Source organism: Misgurnus anguillicaudatus, chromosome 14 (genome assembly GCF_027580225.2).
Source record: "Misgurnus anguillicaudatus chromosome 14, ASM2758022v2, whole genome shotgun sequence".
Classification (NCBI taxonomy): Eukaryota; Metazoa; Chordata; class Actinopteri; order Cypriniformes; family Cobitidae; genus Misgurnus; species Misgurnus anguillicaudatus.
Window position 1 is genome coordinate 35,085,435 of NC_073350.2, and position 18,292 is coordinate 35,103,726.

Below are 18,292 nucleotides of genomic sequence, written 5' to 3' on the forward strand. Positions count from 1 at the left end.
CTCTGAAAAGTTTTTATACAGGAGAAGAGAACCACGTGGGTCCAGCAACTCCAGAGGATTATAAAGGCAGAGAAACTCAGCATGATCTACAGAGAAAATGCGCAGTGGACTACTGGCCCTTAACTAATATGTTGAATTGGTTTGTAAATAGCTACAGCTTCTTATTTCAGCTTAAAATGAACATACTTGTTTATTTAAGTTTTTTTTTTTTGTTGAGATATTTCTATTATAACGAGAATAAAACAACGAAGATCTAGAAAATATTAAAAATCCCTTGTTAATTAAAACAAGTCATTTTCTTTCAGTCATGGAAAACAAGTGAGCCATGGTTTAACTGGTTTGAGTAATTGAATGAATGGACTTTTAAACTGGTTAAGCAGGAGCAAAATAATGTAATTTAAAGTTATCACACAAAAACACAACAGCTATGACTCTTTTAATGTTTGTCATACTATACATAAGTTGGTTCTCCAGAATACTTCACCAAGTGTGAGAACTGTTTGAAAGAGTTAAGAGGGATAGTTCACCCAAAAATCAAACTTTTGTCATCACTTACGCCCTCTCATGTTACAAACCTGTATAAATGTCTTTGTTCTGATGAACACGAAGGAAGATATATTGAGGAATGTTTGTAAACAATCATGAGCCTCATTGACTTCCATAGCAGAAAAAAAACAATACCATGGAAGTGAATGGGGCTCAAGATCGGTGTCCTCAAAATATCTTCCTTCATGTTCATCAAAACAAAATTAATACATGTATGAAACAATTTGAGGGTGAGTAAACGATGACAGAAATTTCATTTTTGGGTGAACTATCCCTTTAATGTTGTAAAACAGCGCCCCCACTCGGCAAAACGAATATAACACAGACAGACAGGCATTGCTTGCATTTTTGAGACATTGTTTATAATAGCAATAAAATATATTTGAAATGTACATAGCATAACATGAGAAAATGAAAATGCAAATATACCACCACAATACAGAAAATAACACAATAATGTGGCATATAAATAAATGTTTATTTTTATACTCTATTATAGAAATAAAAATACTGCGCTCTAAATTTGTGGCATTGAAAGCGTGGGTACAAGGAAAATCAAAAACTCTTCAACAATATAAGTCATTAAAAGGTTATTAAATGCTTTTTTTATTTCAACAGTTTCTTGCGGTGTAGAAAGTTTTACCGTGTGTGCTCATCAGTGTTGGGTAAGTTTCTGCTAAGAAGTAATAAATTACTAGTTACTAATTACATCTTCAATCATGTAATTAGATAAATTACTCTCTCCAAAAAGTATTTAATTACTTATTACTAATTACTTTTAAAATCACATTTAGTAAATGATACACAGATAGGCCTAAGACAGCTCAAATAAATTATATAAAGTACATCAATTTTTCTGCTCACAGTTTTTAAGGTCCAAATCTCACTATTAACTAACTATTAACTATTTTTGCCTCAATATACTTCTAATTACTGCTTATTAATAGTTAGTAAAGTATTTGTTAAGTTAAGGTAGGATTAAGGATGTAGAATAAGGTTTTGCAGTATCAATTTATATGTGCTTTATAAGTATTAATAAACAGCTAATATCTCAGTAATATTAATGCTAATAACCAACCAGTTAATAGTGAGAATTGAGTGTTACCATTAATTTTATATATCTTCAGTATTTAAAGTGAGAAGGATTAATAAAAAAAAAAACATAGATTTTAACCTTAGACTTAAATGTTTATGTAAAAAACACTATTGTATTATATATCATTGATCTACAGTCCATACACAGCATTTACTTCAATTACATCAGAAGTTACCTTTCCCTAATGCCCTAATGCACTACATTAGATAGATTTGACTGAATAAATAAGATAATCTCTTCAAAATAACCAGTTTCAATATTTTAAAATGTAATTGTAAATGAACAGGGTTTGTAAAGAAAAACAAGCAGCAAACAGAAAAGTTTGTCTGTTTTATATTAAAAAAACAAATATTCTCTAAAGCTTTTTATCGTTTTTGTACAAGTAAGTACTACGTGCTCCTGTTGCATTATGGCATAAATTCTGGGACAAGCTATTTGCTGGTATAAAAGAGAAAAATGTATATATCCAAGACCATCGGTATATCCATATATGGGGGGTCATGACGTCACATCCTTGACATTTTCCTTGTCATCGATGAATATATCCGGTGGGTGGGACAACCGGACATCTGTGTGAGTAAAGGAGTGGATCCAGTGTGAAAGAATTATGTTTTAACGGATTATACACGCGAATTAAGTTAACGGCTCTTCACAGACTAAACATACGGTAAGTAATTCATAGTAGTCTTTATTCTTATAAATGTCTTGAAGTGTTTGCGCACACGACGGTTTAAAAGTTCTAAAGAATTTCCTCGGATGAAGCGTCCCTCTTTTTTGTGGAACAACTTTGTGATCGATTGTTCATGGATCCAATGAGAGGGAGAGTAGTCCAGGGCCCGCCCATTATATGGGATGACTGACCAATTAAGAGCCAGAGAAGGCGGGCTCACGTTTATAACAACGAGGAAGGGGTTGTGTCCCGATTTAAAACGCAGAAGTAAAAATCACTTTAAACAGCCGATTTAAAGTAATTGAAAGTATATATTTTTGTTTTTTGTAGCTTTGCCGAAAGTTAACACTCACGCTACGTTTTAACTTTAATTTCAATAAAAAACTTCGATAGTACCACGGTAACTTACAGTAATATTGTCAGGTGGAACTATCAGTAAATACCATATTCACATAGTAACGTTACATCAACATACTTAATGTATAAAATATTGTAATGGTGTATGTTATTACTACTGTATGATTTGATGCATTAGTAGCTAGACAATATTATTTTTAATATTAGCAGAAAGTATCACAATACAGTAAATGCATTATAGTATACAGGTATACCTGAACAGGGTACACAACTGATAATTTTGTGTTTTCGATAAATTGTGTTTTTCATGTTATATGTTAAATGATATATGACATATTATTATAATCTGTATTATATTGTAATGTACAATATGCTCCAGTCTCTAATCTTGCGTATCTGCACTGTTTACTACCTCATTATTGCACAATGTTGCACATACTTCCTTGTACATATTCAATATTTAATTAGTTTACGTAGTTACATGTAGTTTCTACACCAGTAGTCTCCAATATGGTGCCTGTGGTCTGTTAAACATTGAAATTCATCTGAATCACATTGAAATGAAAATCCTGATATTAATTTATAGGTTCTTACTGTAGGATTGTTTTCGTAGAAAGTATTTTTACGGTTACTGAACATTATGACGCTGTGTTGTGTTTTTTCTTTGCGCACTTGCAGTCGTCTCTTGTCTGGAAACACTAAAGTCATGGCAGCGAATAAGAGTAAGAATCAAAGTTCCCTGGTGCTTCACAAGGTCATCATGGTGGGCAGTGGAGGTGTTGGAAAATCTGCCCTTACACTGCAGTTCATGTATGATGAGGTTAGATCAACACAATCTGATTATGTGTTACACACACCACTTGTTTTGTTATCTAATGCAATGACATTCAGACATTGAATTGTGACTAGTAAGTGTCCAGACAAAAAATATATGATTTCCTTCATTTGAAGTTTGTGGAAGACTATGAACCCACCAAGGCTGATAGTTATAGAAAGAAGGTGGTCCTGGATGGAGAAGAAGTACAGATTGATATTTTGGATACGGCGGGTCAGGAGGACTACGCTGCCATCAGAGATAACTACTTCCGCAGTGGAGAAGGTTTTCTTCTGGTTTTCTCCATCACAGAGCACGAGTCCTTCAGCGCTACCTCAGAATTCAGGTGTTTATAAAATCACTTCTGGGTCATTCTAGACATGAGATAAGAGTCTCTCAGTTACTGCACAACATTCTCAGGAAGATTCAAATCATGTTATCATCACTATGACATCCTGCTCACACCAGAAAGCTTTCTTTCTTTTCTCATCTGACAAACAAGATCACATTCATGATTAGCAACAGTAGTCCTATAGTAACCAGTTGCTTTGTGACTAGGGTTGCGAAATTCCAGCAATTTTCAAGGCTGGTTACTTTCCATAGGAATTAACAGGAATATATGGGAATTAAGAGGAATTAATGGGAATTTGAAAAAACTGCAGAGTTGCCTATAACAGGGAACTTAGCTAAAAAAAATCTAGCAGCATAATTTTGTTTAACACAACAAGATTTAATGCAATTTCTCCCCTGCACATTCTTCAGTCACATGCACACTGTTTACTGAAGTGAGGCCACACCCCCTGCATTTACTTACATTCATCATTCATAACATGCACAGATAATTTCTTCAATCCAGTAAATCGGATATGTTCATGTAAACCAGCCCTATTTCATTGAAAACCATGTGGCTAGCTCATGCCGTGATGCTCTTTCTTCTACATTTTGCTAGTTATTTTTCTGTTATCATACAGAATTAGGGCGCAGTCACACCAAAAGCGCTTTAAACGCTTGCAAATGCAAGGCGCGACGCATTGCCTTTTTTTAAAAAGAGCAGTGCGGCGCGGCTTTTCATATTGCTAAGCAACCACCGAGTCAGCTGTCTTGTCAATCAAATATTGAAGCGTGAGCGCTCTTTTGCTGTTAACTGTCATATTAGCAGAAACTTTAAAAAGAGGGCGCTTGCTCTGACCTTGTTTGAGGGTGAGAAGTGCACAAACACGCAGGAGAGAGTGAGCGAGTGGTGTCCGGTTCTTCAAAGCAACTGTAAACTTCCCTCACCACAACGTAAGGCCCGCCTCTCCCCTCATTCGATTGGACAATGAAAGACGCGAATGACGTCGGGCGCTTCTCCGCTCTCAGCGTTCCTTCAAAAACACGTGCGCGGCAGGCGGCAAAAAACCGCAAGGCGCTCGGCGCGCATAAACAGCGCACAAACGCGCCCTGCCCATAGAATATCATTCAAAAAAGGCGCCTGCAACTGCCATAAACGCTTTTGGTGTGACTGGCCCCTTACTCTACCACCCAAACGTTTGGACACATTACTATTTTTAATGTTTTTGATAGAAGTCTTTTATGCTCATCAAGACTGCATTTATTTGATCAAGAAATCCTTCAAAAACATTCATATTAAAATCAAGTATGTCTGCTTATGACCAAACAAATTGTTTATTTATGTTTGTATATGATATAGTTTATATAAATTTCCCTAAATTTCCATATCATATCTGTTAAGTTTCCAATTTGGAATATTTCAAAATCCCCCAGAGTTTTCATGAAAAGTTTCCGGAAATTTACCAGAATCCTCTGCCCCTTTGCGACCCTATTTGTGACACATAAGCTTCCTCACTGAATAAAAATACTTCACAAAGAAACCAAAAATGACCAAAATACTGCGAACATATTTATTGTTTAATGCATAGATTTGTGAAGCTTGTTAGTCTGTATTTTTTTCTCTGTCTTGATGCAGTCGCAGCTGGTTAGGACTTGCAGTACTATTTTATCATTTGTAGCTGTGTTACATTAAAAGCTTACTGTATGTGCTGTAAATGTGTTGTTGTGTCTACAGAGAGCAGATCTTAAGGGTGAAAGCAGAAGAGGATATAGTCCCTCTGTTAGTGGTGGGAAATAAATCTGATTTGGAGGACAGACGTCAGGTTTCTGCAGACGAGGCTCGAGCTAAAGCAGATGAGTGGTCTGTACAGTATGTGGAAACATCGGCAAAAACTCGAGCAAATGTGGACAAGGTTGTGTACATTTTATTTAAACCCTGTTACATATATATAATTAAATAATACATGATTGTTTTAAAATGCATGTTTTACTTCTGTGTCAGTATGATTTGAGCTTTTTTAAACCTTTAAAGAAAAATGTAATCTCTATAAAGACTTTATTTTTTATAAATCTCTTTATTTAAAAAAATGATTTTCTTTAAGTGATCATGCAGGGACTTTTAAACTCCAAAATGTACAGAGCAAAACTATTAATGTCATCCTTATGACTTTCAGTTATGTGGACCGCTTTCTTGGTTCCCCTGTGGTGATGTCTATACAGTAGATTGTTAAACAAAAATGAACTGTTGTGTCCCATAGAGGAAGAAAACTCATGTGGGTTTTGAACAATTTTCATTTTTGTCTGAATCATTAAACTTACCAGTTGTTTAAAAAAACATATTGCTCATATCTGAGAACATCTGATACTCAGTGAATATGAATATGTCATGAATTTAAGGTCTTGTGGTGAGTATAAATAAAGCTTGTTGTTTTAATTTCAGGTGTTTTTTGATCTGATGAGGGAGGTGCGTGCAAAAAAGATGTCTGAGAACAAAGAGAAGAACGGAAAGAAAAGTGGCAAAAAGAAGAAGAGTCTGAAGGAGAGATGTGTGCTTCTCTAAGTCACACAAACGCTTGATTCCCACATCAAGCTGACTGGACTGAGCCGATCTAATGGACCACAAGGAGACCAGTTTCTCCTCTCCGTCATTTTTGTTGCCAAATACAATCAAAGCACATGTTGTTGGTGTCATTAGCCACCTGCAGACGTCTTCAACACCTTCTCAATGTCTCTCAGGTCTTCCAAGGTGCCATGAGATGAAATCATTAATGTAACTCTAATCAACCTGGAATATGGAGGATATAAGTTTTAATGCATCAGTCTGTATAACATTTCTAATGTCAGGTTATCACATCAGTTATTGTTTGAACCGGTACCAGCCCATAAGCACAAGGAATGTTTATTCTTCATTCATGAAACACAAACTAAATGGATTAATCACTCATAAATTTGTTCAAATGTAATTGCATTAAATGCAACAATTTACTTAAGAAAGTTTTGACTAACAATCAGTACAGAAAATCTTTTTTCACTAGTGATAAAGTAATCTACACATTTGCTTTTTATATCAAATACTCTAATATATACACAAAATATATTTTGTGTTGTTTTGAAGCATTATTGTGCTTTAATATGTGAAGATAACATTGTCTCTTCAGGAATCACAGAAGTCACTGCGTAAAATGTGCCACTTTTATTACAAAACACACACGATTCAAAAGATTTTATTTTTGTTATCAAATCACTTTTCTATGTGTCTGTTTCACTTCTGTCTGGTGGTTATTCTAGTAAATAAACCTTGAATTTGTTATAAATCTCTGTTTGAAGATGATTTAGAAAGCAGGAGAAAAGCAGGAATTTTGCATTCTTGTTCCTGTGATTGAATGACCTCTGGAATTTTGACAAAGGAGCAGCAGCGAGGCTGTAAGATTTTATGAGAGTAATAAAGTGTAGCCGGAGGTAATCGGTCACCTTGACTTTGAATGTGAGAAAGCATCTATTCAGCATTTAACACCCCAGTGTAAAAACACATCTGATTGGCTCAACTTCCATTTTCACTATTAAACTTTTTTTACACATGCACACAAACAAACCTAAGGATTCAAACAAACTGGACTGCAAAAAAAAACAGGCATTGAAATGAACATTTGAAGTGTTTTTGTGTCTAAATCCTCACATCACTTGCTGGATGTTTTAAAAATAAAGAGTATATTTATGAATTGTGTATAGATAAATATTCTGTATAGAATACACACAGTCAGTTCCTCTCATCACCTGCAAGTGGCGCTGTGAAATTAGATAAAAGCTGCTGCTAATGTGATGTGATGTGATGTTTTCTCAATGGACTTTGTGGCATCAATCTGTAATTCAAGTTGTAAGCAGTTTGAGTAGGTCATCTAAACAATATTCTTAATGAAATATTAAGTTTTGCATTTCGAAAAGTGACACAAAATGTAATCAAATATAAAAAATTCTTGTTCTGGAAAAATATGCCCAGATATTTTTGGTTATGTCATATGAATTTTCTCTTATTAAAAAAGCCAAATGAATAATAACTCGATAATGGAAACCTAAAATCATCTCACTTGTCATTGCAGATATTTTTGGCATGTGATTGTGACGCCTTTGTGTGTTATAAACAGCCTTACAGATGGAATGTTCCTCATTTTAATTTGTGTGTTTCTGAGAACTAGTTAACGTTATAAAACAGCACTGAGTTTATCAGCTTTTCTTTTCATTATTTTTCCTGAGTGTTTATTTATTTTCATAAGAAGGAATTATTTCTCATCAACTGAAGGAGACATGTACCCTGTTAAAATCAAACCTTTACTCACAGTGGCTTATCTCTTGTGTTTTGCTTATATTAGTCATTCAAAAACAGTTTTTAAAGTCAGTATTTAAAGTATTTTTATTTGTTTTTAAATGACCTTACGTGGTACAAATCTGCTTCATAAATGTGACTGTTTTGGAAATTGATCAGTAATAGTTAGGAATGATGTACTGTTGTATTTTAACATTTCAGGTTTATCTGTTTATTCTGCTGATGTAATCTGTGCTCCTATTGGATCAACAACAGTTCTGTCTTGCCGTCGCCAAAACAGAAATATAAATGGTCAACCACAAAAAAGCTCAAAATATTCGTAATAGATATTCTGTAGATGATTTTCAACAGAACTGTTACCTTACAATCAAAGATCTAAAAAAGACAGATTGTGGAAAATATTAGCCTATTACACTTTGAATGATGATGATGATGGTTATTGTAAAACTTTGTGCAAATTTACTTTAACTGTTACAGGTAAATGAATTATTTTTTATGTTTTATGTTTTTTATATATTTGTCTGTGTAACATCACATTTCTCGTTTCTTTATGTGAGTGTATAAGGTGAGGTAGATATACTTGTGCTTATACATTTGCAATTGTAGATCTTCATGTGAAAGTGAGTAGTGAGAGGATTACTGAAGGTCAGGAGATCACATTAACCTGACCAGCAGCTGTCCTTCAAACAAACTCAACTTCAACAAGAACAAACAGCTTTTAAATCTTCAACACTCCAACAATAAACTAAATGTTGGTCCTGAAGATACAGGCAGATATTCCTGTGCTCTTACAGATTATAAATCATTCCCATCTGCTGAGAAAGACATCTGTGAGTAAACCTGTGATTTATTAATAAGAAATATAAACTTGTCAAACTGTATGGTTTAAAGCAACACTATGTATTTTTCATGTAAGATTGACTTCTGGCTCCCCCATGTGGTTGAAAAGTGCAACAGTGCCTGGTATCAGACACTCTTCTGCAGGCACGGGGAGGGGAGGGGCTGTGTGCTCTACCCGACCAATCGACTTTCAGAGTGTGCTTGTAGCAGCTAGGAGGCTACTCAGGTTGCAGGATCAGTAGAATTCGTCCAGTTAAGAGTTGTTCTATCACTGAAATAATTTTAGAGACATTATTTAAAGGTCGAAAAACTACATAGTGTTACTTTAATGACTCTTGTGAATGCTGCAGATGCTCCAAGAAACACAACAGCATCAGTCAGATATTTGGAGACGGGTGACGTGAATCTGACCTGCAGCAGTGATGCTCATCCAGAACCCAAATATAACTGGTTTAAAAGCTCTGATACTGGTCAGATACTGGGACGAGGTCAAAGTTTGACTGTGAAGACTGGAAACACTGGATTCTTTTATTGTGAAGCTACAAACACAATCGGCACTCAGAACAGCACAGTTATACGACTGACAGGTCTGAATTTGATTTAATTTTTGTCTTTTTTAACCCCTGCATTACAGCACAATATAGAGATGAATCCTATTTAATAAACAACAGAGAGGTTTGAGTTTTAAAGTCTCTGATTATTTCAGGGATGAAGTCAGATGTGATGTTTGACAGAGCTGGATTCATCATCTCTCTCTTATCTTTACTCATTCTTCTGACTCTGATGTTCATCTCTGCAGCTGGATGGAGGATGTGAGTCTTCATCTGCATTAAATAATATTTGCACTTAATATTAGTTTATCTCAAATCATTGTATCCTTAAAGTACTCGGATGGATGTCCAAATTAACTGGTTGATATTAATTATTATGATAGGGAGGAGTTTAGAGATGCTACACTGAATTAATCAATAAAATAGTGATTTACTGAATAAAATGAAGTAAACATTACATAAGAAATAATGAATATGTCCCAGTACTTGGATACTCTTTGGCTATGCAATAAATGTATCATATGTTGAGAACCAGAAGTGACATTACCATGGTTTGATCTTAGTTACTTTCTGTACAAATTTTTTATAAATCCAAATTGATTAAGATTTCACTTGTGTCATTTTGGAAGCAAAGAGCTCCTTGTGAGCTTCCAATTGATATATATCTCCATTTGAGCCAAAATGTCTTATTCTTCTTGTTCTCACCCCTCGTCATGGACTTTCTCCTCATAATATATATATATACAGTAGTAACCAAGATCATACTCTTCTTGTTTTACTTCAATATGTATGATGTCATGTTTTTGCCCTTTTTACACAGAAGAAAAAACTTCAGACGTCCTGAAGGAAACGAGAAACACACAGGTCAAATATAAAAATGACCTTGTTTAAAGGTGCAGTGTGAACAGTATATTTAGTCATGTTGTAAATAATGTCCACACACACAAGCCTGATTTTACACAGATGGGTCACTTTATGCGGGGTGATATATCTTTAGATCACGTGACCCCATTGTGTTTTCTACAATCACATCACTAACAGGACACTTTTGCTTGTTTGCAAAGTATTTAATAAATATTTCCCCCGATATATGTTCAGTAATAACTGCTATATCTGCCAAAGTAACATGAACAAAACTTTAATGTTCTAAGTTATATGTAATGTTTTGTCAAATGTGTTACTTCTGTTCAGAATGATGTTTTGTATTCAAATGTCCATGGACCGGCCGAGACCTCAGAACTGAAGAAGAGAGAAGAGTCTGAAGATAAGGATAAAGTTCAATACTCTCATCTTCATTTCAGTAAATATAAAACTGCTGAAAGTCTTGCAGTGGCGGCTGATGTCCAGTATGCTGTTATTAAAGTCTAATAGCTCAGTGCTGACCTCTACTGATAAACAACACCATTACTCTTCAGACTGATATTAGTTGTATTTGTGCTATTTCAACAATCTCTCTTAATATTTTAACCCTTTAACTGGCGCAGCCCTTTTTGAGTGGGGGGTTGGTGAAAAGGTGATATACACCTTTAAATTAATATAACTCTGGCATTTTTTTTTTTTTTTGGTCTAGAAGCCTAATTTTGGTTTTAATTTTGGTAATTTTTGGTTTTAAAGAAGACACTTCAACGTTTTTTAGGGAAGTGTCTAGAGGTGAAAATATATATATTTTTTAAGCAGTTTACATTTATTTGTAATAAATAAAAATGCAATATATTATAATTTTTAATACATAAAATTGTCAAAAAACTGAGGTTTATGCTGGTTTGCTTTGAGGTTTGCTGCATACTTGTGTCTCAAATGAATAAATTACAGTTACTGCATTATTATTACTGCTAAAAGGCTTTGAAATATGAAAACTACATTCTTAGACCTTTCCAACAATATATAGTTTGTCGTGATAGATTAACATTTACATAGAAAATATTGAAATAAACGTAGGTGTCCCACTCACGGGACAGCACCAATTAACGTGTTAAATAACTGTATCTGTATCGAATCACAATACAAGCAGGGTATAAAAGGGAATTGTACTAAACATGCACATTTAACTTCCTAACTGTACAACACAGTTCTTTATGTATAACATCTCTCACATGGCATTAAGAAATAAAGGAAGAAGAAGAAGTATAACAACATCTCTCACAATAGACATTATGTCACAGCAGGTTTGCAAAAATCAGACTGTGTTGTTTTAATGTTTAAAGATGTTATTAACCAAAGGTGGCAAATGTTTTTATACAGCAGTTACTTTACCATGCACTTCAGCACTATGGAATATACTTTACAGACAATTCATGACTTATTTTACAGCTTGATTCAATGCTTTGCATGAGACTGTTATTTTAGTTTTATTCTGTAAAGATAAAGACTTGTTAATGTTTAATGTTCAATAATACATTAAATTCTACAGTAAGTAATATAATTATATAATTCATTCAGTTTAGTATCATCATTGACAGCTGCCTAGCCACTCCCTAGCAACCAATGAGAATACCCTAGCAACAGTTTAGCAAGACCTGTATCTCTGCATCAGAACACCGTAGAGGCAAGCAGAGAGAGCAATGAGTCAGATTATTGTGCAGAAGATGCGCATGCACCTTTAGCCGGGGTCTTTATTACAACCTTTAGCTAAGATATGTAACTTTGTATTAAAATGAATAATGAAATAATATATATATTATTCACTCAAATGAGTGTCTTTAAAGTGATGTCATGTAAAACACAAAATCTGTTATATCACACACACTAAAAACTATGAATGTGATTATCGCTATATATATTGTTATGCCGAAGATAAGAGAGATGTTGTTCAGGATTAAAGTCTTCCTGGAGTTTCTCTAAGCCACCTCTCCATGACCAGAACTGTTTGCATCTCAAGTCTGTGTAGGAAGAAACACACAAAAAATTCACATTTACAATAGTTACATGTTTTCTATCTGTTTACTTTAAAAAATAAATGTTATTTAGGCTTAATAACTGCAGGTGTCTTGGGTTTTACACAACCACCAGTTTACTTTATTAATTGACCTTCTGAATGTTCCCCTATTTAAATATCAAACATGTGGAAGTTACAGGCCCTAAAAAGACCCATATTTAAAAGCTTTAGGTGCTGTTTAATCAAATGTTCTCTATTATACTAAGAATCCTCTAAGCTTTTTTATATAGGCAATGCATTTGCTTTTGTTGCCTCCATTGTAAAACCAATTATTCAGTTCATGTACAGTTCATTGTGAAACGATTAAGACAATGCTTAACTCAATTTAAGTAAATTGCCCTGTATTATTTTTCACCCATGCAGATAATTGTAGGCCTGATATAGTGTTTGATTTTAATAAATTAAACTTATGTAAACTCTGACTGACTGCTAAAGTGAAACCCTTTACACTGACTAGAGGTGCAACACTGTACATGTAACAATTAAACCTGCAATATCTCAACATTGTGAAGAAATAAAACAGATATGCACTCTGCTTTAGTGCTCCTGTTAATAAAAAAGCTAATTACATTTACCTAAATGCATTGGCAAATTCTTTAAACCCTGGAGAACCCAAGAACCCTTCTCTTAGCAGCAATTAACATTGGCCAAATTTTACCCGTGGGTTCTCCAGGGTTAAATGTGTATATATAATATACACTGCAGCATGCAGTGCCCTTCATGAGCACACACTATCTTCATAAACATATGATCTATACTTTAAACATATGAAGATAAAACTTAAATAATCACTTTCTTTTTTTACAAGAAATGGTGCAAAGAAAAAATAAAATAACGCTCATATAAAGAACAACAAATATATTTTCTTCAATTATATTTTCAAGCTATATTTCCACTATTGATCTGCAGATGGCGAAGTTAGCCCGAATATGCAATAACAAATCAATAGTGGATGCAAACAAAAGGATTTGGTTTGAAACTATATCAGCCGAACTGTTTATTCCTTAAACTACCAAAACCGTGTTTTTGACCAAGCTTTGAATTGAGATTATTATAATAATGCGTGTATTTTCTGTCTTGGGTTTTAAAATGTTCAGCCTGGACTTTTATCTTGAAAAGTGTTCATGGAGGCCGCCATTTTGGAAAGCGTCATAGAAAGTCTTGATTGAATATATTAAGCCTCCAATAGCCGGTGTTTATATCCTCGGCCGTCCTCGTCTGTGCACTGTCTCTCTTATTAAATAAATAAGCATTATTCCCACGCGTGTCAAATCATCTGATCTGACCCAGTCGAGAAGAAATGCGCGTGTTTTAATTCTGATGAGGATATTATTTTTATTGAATGGCGTTGTAGAGCTCATCTCTGCCCGGCTGGATTTGGAAAAGGATTTATCCTATTTAGGATATTGTCATTGGAGCTGAGGAAAACGCCAGTGACAGAAAATCCAGTTGTATTGACAGGTAAAAAGAAAATCATTATATTATTATGAGTTTCGCGTGTATTTGCAAATGCGTTTGTTGATTTGGCGCAGAATTTCTGTGAATCCGCTACATTGAGTCATCGGCGGCGGCACTTGAATATGTGTTACATTATATCATCGGGCGGGCCTGTCAATCATTCATTCTTGCGCTACTTTTAAACTCTGTTTTACGCGACAGTTGATTTTTTCTCTCTTTTGTTATTGGTCAGAATTGACAAATGTAACAATAATCCCAGAGCTACAGTATATTGTGTAACACATGCGCTCATTCCGAGGACAATTTCTCTTTTGTTTTAACGCGTTTCTCTTTTTCAATGTCTGTCTGTCTGTATCTTTCTCTATCTGTGAGTGATGTCTTTAGTCCATTCGCTCAGTTTCTCGGGTTTTATGTTATATGTATGGTCAAATTCACAGCCAGTCTGTCTGCATAAGACGGATTAATTCTGACAGACTTCTGTTATTCTTCATAATGCGCGAAGCAATCCACAGTCATTATAACATCTTAAATATGTTAATTTTTGAATGATTTGGCTCTAATCCACTGAAAGTTAAGTTCCATTAAATTAATTTTGTTATGATATGACGTTTAAATACAGTTTCACGATGTTTCTTGAATGCTATCTATTTGTTTTGTAAGAAGTCCTGTATGAATCAGTTTTATAAGGCTTGATTTATTCTCTGTCATTAGTGGTGTTGTGAGCTGGAAACACACAGACAGTTTGTCATATTTGCCTCCCAGTGTGTGGTTCTCTTTATTAACATACATTTGAATATGATTTCAACAGGAGCACCTGTGAACCGGTGACCTCATTCAGGAGTTTCTAGTTTTCCCATATTTTTATTATTTGCGTTTGTGTGTGTGTGTGTGTGTGTGTGTGTGTGTGTGTGTGTGTGTGTGTGTGTGTGTGTGTGTGTGTGTGTGTGTGTGGTGACTGTCATTGTTTGAAACAATAAGTCTGTAGGTTTAACCGGGATTCTGTGGGTTAGTTATAAAAAGACCTCGGCTGTTCAGATAAGTAATTGTAAAACGTCTGTGTTGGCCACACTGTCAGTTTTGAGCAATAACTTTCTGATTTTGTTTTTAAATAAAGAATAGAAATAAAGATTCAATCATTATAAGTGCTTTAGTTGGAAAGTAAACTATGCCTGAGATTAAGTGTAATTAAGTGTAATAACTGCTTGCTGTAACCGAGCAGAGAGGTATAATAAAATACAGTAGAGTACCGCGTGTCTCAGTTCTGTCTTGTTCAGAAGTTTCTGATTATGTGATTTCAGAGAGCTCAGCTTTGATGATGTAAGCTTGATTTCTCCAAAAGCTGATGTGATCTTTGAAAAGTTTATGCAGTTTATAAATTAAACAAGAAGCTGTAATGTTATCTCTACTGTCAATTTTCAATTGTTTTCAACTTTTTAGTTGTGAGAAGAATGACCGTTGTGACATCATATGATTCATGCATCCAATATTTATGTTTTAATATTGAGATTGTCTTTGAAAGCCTGTTTAAAGGGGCCATGGCACAAGACTTTTTTAAGGTGTCAAATAAATCTTTGGTGTCCTCAGAGCACATATATGAAGTTTTAGCTCAAAATACCATATAAATAATTTATTATAGCATGTTAAAATTTGTAGGTGTGTGCAAAAATGTGCCGTTTTGGGTGTGTCCTTTAAAATGCAAATGAGCTGTTGAAATGCAAACACTGATCACCATAATAGTGGTTTGTTGCAATTAAAACTCAATTGTGCTTTTCTCTGCACTAAATGGCAGTGCTGTGATTGGATAGTGCAGATTAAGGGGAGGTATTATTATAATAAGAGCTCCTTCTGACATCATAAGGAGAGTCACATTTTAACAACCTAATTTTTCATGTGCTTGTAGAGAATGGTTTACCAAAACTAAGTTACTGGGTTGATCTTTTTCACATTTTCTATGTTGATAGAAGCACTGGAGACCCAATTATAGCACTTAAACATGGAAAAAGTCAGATTTTCATGCCATAGCCCCCTTTAAAGTTGGTAGGGCTGCAGAACTGACACACTTCTCCTTTAAAAAGATTTGAGGTGTATTCATTTGAAATAGTTTTGCATTAAATTCTGCAACCAGTTTGATGTTGAATGGCCTTTAGCCTTGTCTCTTTGAAGTCACCTTTGAAGACTCTGTTTTTTATCCTGAACATTAAGGTGTAATTTAATGCTCGACTGTGTTTGCCTGCTGGGCAGAAGAAAAGTTTGGGTTTCATTTAGTGCTCTTCTGCAGGAGCTTCAGTCTGCGCTGGCCAATGAGGAAACATGCAAACACTTTATAATGACGGCTGACCCGGTACTGTCAGGATCTTATACTCTGTTTGACTTCAGATTTAAAGTTTCAGCCAAACTCATATCATGTAAGAATTAAGCTCTTCTGTCTGTGTCTTTTAAAGTGGATAGGATCATTTAAAAGAGAGGCTTGTCCAAATGTTAGATATAAAGAGCAGGTTCTGGTTATTGAGGGTTGTAGCCAAATTTCCATCTAATTAGCAGGTACTGATGTTTGACCTGTAGGTCAATGTCATCACCCTTCTTGATCACTTACTATACTAGTAAGTCTTTCAAAATGCATGTATATGCAATGTCACTACTGTACATGTCTGCGTGCCGTGCACACATGAGAGCAACAGATAGAGGCAATGATAGCTTGCCATCTTGTCGACCCATAAATAAGGGTGTATTGATTTAACATGTAAACCTGTATGAACAACATTGTTAGGAACAGAAAGGTTTGTATTAACAGTGTGTGCCACCCTACTCCAAACTATCACCCCCACATGAATGAAACATAGTAAATGTTTTCATTTGACTTTGTACTTCAAATCTGCTGTCATCTGCTGTATCCCAGTGCTTTATAGATAAACAGAAATTCTGTCAGTTCAGTATCGTCTTTTAGAATCTAGTTCGACCCCATCTCATGTGTCTTTGAGGGTCTGTTCGGGTGAGATAACAAACTCCCCGGAGGTTCGGCCACATGACACCCAGCAGTGCGGCCCGTGTTGCTGTCAGACGCAGCTGCGCAGACGGCTGATCTATCACTGCTGAGTCACGCTGTCTGCGTGTTTATGACACTGCTGAACAACTGCTGCTGGTGGATTTTTACTGACAGGACTGAAGACCAAATGAGAAAATAATAATTCAACTAATAAAAAGAAATCAAAATGTTTGATACACTGAGCAACCACTAGAGTCATATTGAATGATGAGATGTTTGTTTATGCTCTTGTTACTAGTTTGGCATTTAAAGGGCATATCAGAGGTTAGCGATTACTAGGGGTGGAAACTTGCAAAGGGGTGGAAAGTTTCTGGGAAATTTCCGGACTGAATAATGTGCAGGGTAGAAATTCTGAAACTGAATTAAATCTTGTTTTAAACAAAATAATGCTGCATGATTTTTTAAACTACATTTACGTGAGTTCCTTTATATAGGCAACTCTGCCATTTCTTTTTTTAAATTCCCAGTTTGTTCCCATTAATTCCCATATATTGTTGTTAATTCCCATGGAACGTTTCCACCCTTGAAAATTCCCAGAATTTTGCAACCCTACTCACTATACAATACGTATCAGGGTTTGTAATGCAATATGTTGTGATACATTTCAATACTGATATATTGCGATATTTAATTTTTTAGGAATATAATAGGATATAATTTTAGAAAACCAATCATTCAGAACAAACAACCATCTGCAAACAACAAAAAATGGTGACCCATCCCTGTGTTAGTACTTCCTGTCATTGTTTATGGGATGTAAACTCCACATGAAACAACTACCATTAGTCTTTTATCATTTTTTTATTTAAAAAAAAAAAAATATTGGTATTGCATAAAAAATTAAATCTATACAGTATTGTCACAATACTACTCACATGTATTGATATTTTCTTAAACGCCAATTAGTAATGTGAACAAAACTATAAGATAAAAACTGTGTTTGATTGTGTGTTACATTCTGCTAAAACCAGCATTAAAAACTCATTCAGTGGTTCTGAAGAAAGCACAGAGTTCATGACTTTAGCATATCTGGGTCTGTAATCTTCTGGGATTTCCTCTCAGTCTAAACATCTTGCTCAGAGGAATATCGTGACTGTGCTGCTGAGTTCATGAGATGTCATCAGTTGTGATCTTTAACTTGATGTCTGTCCACATGAGTCTGATTTATCACCAGATGAGTTCAGGATATTGATCATCTAATAAAACAGATGCTATTAAATAGTCTTGGCAGGGTTCTGACTGCATTTAAATGAGATGGACAACAGTACAGAAGACATTAGATGATGAAATGTTTAAATGATGTGTGTGATGATGATGATGTAACTCGTGCT

At 34.8% G+C, this 18,292-nt stretch overlaps 3 protein-coding genes across 7 annotated transcripts in view; all 3 read left to right on the forward strand.

Annotated features, from left to right (window-relative positions):
• ralbb (v-ral simian leukemia viral oncogene homolog Bb (ras related)) overlaps window positions 1-7,127 on the forward strand; it is a 79,398-nt gene extending 72,271 nt beyond the window's left edge. The window contains exons 2-6 of the mRNA XM_073876412.1: window positions 2,208-2,309; window positions 3,348-3,489; window positions 3,621-3,829; window positions 5,549-5,726; window positions 6,254-7,127. Coding sequence (XP_073732513.1) covers window positions 3,376-3,489; window positions 3,621-3,829; window positions 5,549-5,726; window positions 6,254-6,373 — 621 coding nt within the window. The 5' untranslated portion in view covers window positions 2,208-2,309; window positions 3,348-3,375 and the 3' untranslated portion in view covers window positions 6,374-7,127. The remainder of the gene's footprint in view (window positions 1-2,207; window positions 2,310-3,347; window positions 3,490-3,620; window positions 3,830-5,548; window positions 5,727-6,253) is intronic.
• Window positions 7,128-8,746: 1,619 nt separating this feature from the next.
• Window positions 8,747-10,844, forward strand: LOC129427063 (vascular cell adhesion protein 1-like). 2 transcript variants are annotated; one of them, XR_012373373.1, is made up of 5 exons: window positions 8,747-9,226; window positions 9,325-9,561; window positions 9,681-9,786; window positions 10,346-10,389; window positions 10,717-10,844. XR_012373373.1 is itself a non-coding variant. In XM_073876457.1 (4 exons), the coding sequence occupies exons 1-4, from the start codon at window positions 9,303-9,305 to the stop codon at window positions 10,719-10,721; spliced, it is 414 nt and encodes a 137-aa protein (XP_073732558.1). In that variant the 5' UTR covers window positions 8,747-9,302; the 3' UTR covers window positions 10,722-10,844. The 2 variants fall into 2 exon arrangements, 1 of the variants encoding a protein (XP_073732558.1); XM_073876457.1 differs by having other exon boundaries at window positions 8,747-9,561.
• A 2,779-nt stretch (window positions 10,845-13,623) lies between these two features.
• LOC129427571 (CSC1-like protein 2) overlaps window positions 13,624-18,292 on the forward strand; it is a 49,179-nt gene continuing 44,510 nt past the window's right edge. For 2 of the 4 annotated variants that reach the window (XM_055184134.2, XM_055184135.2), the window contains exon 1: window positions 13,625-13,921. The gene's annotated coding sequence lies outside the window, so the exon portion shown is untranslated. Of the gene's footprint in view, window positions 13,922-18,292 lie in introns of all 4 variants that reach the window. The other 2 variants (XM_055184136.2, XM_055184137.2) reach the window with 2 other exon arrangements.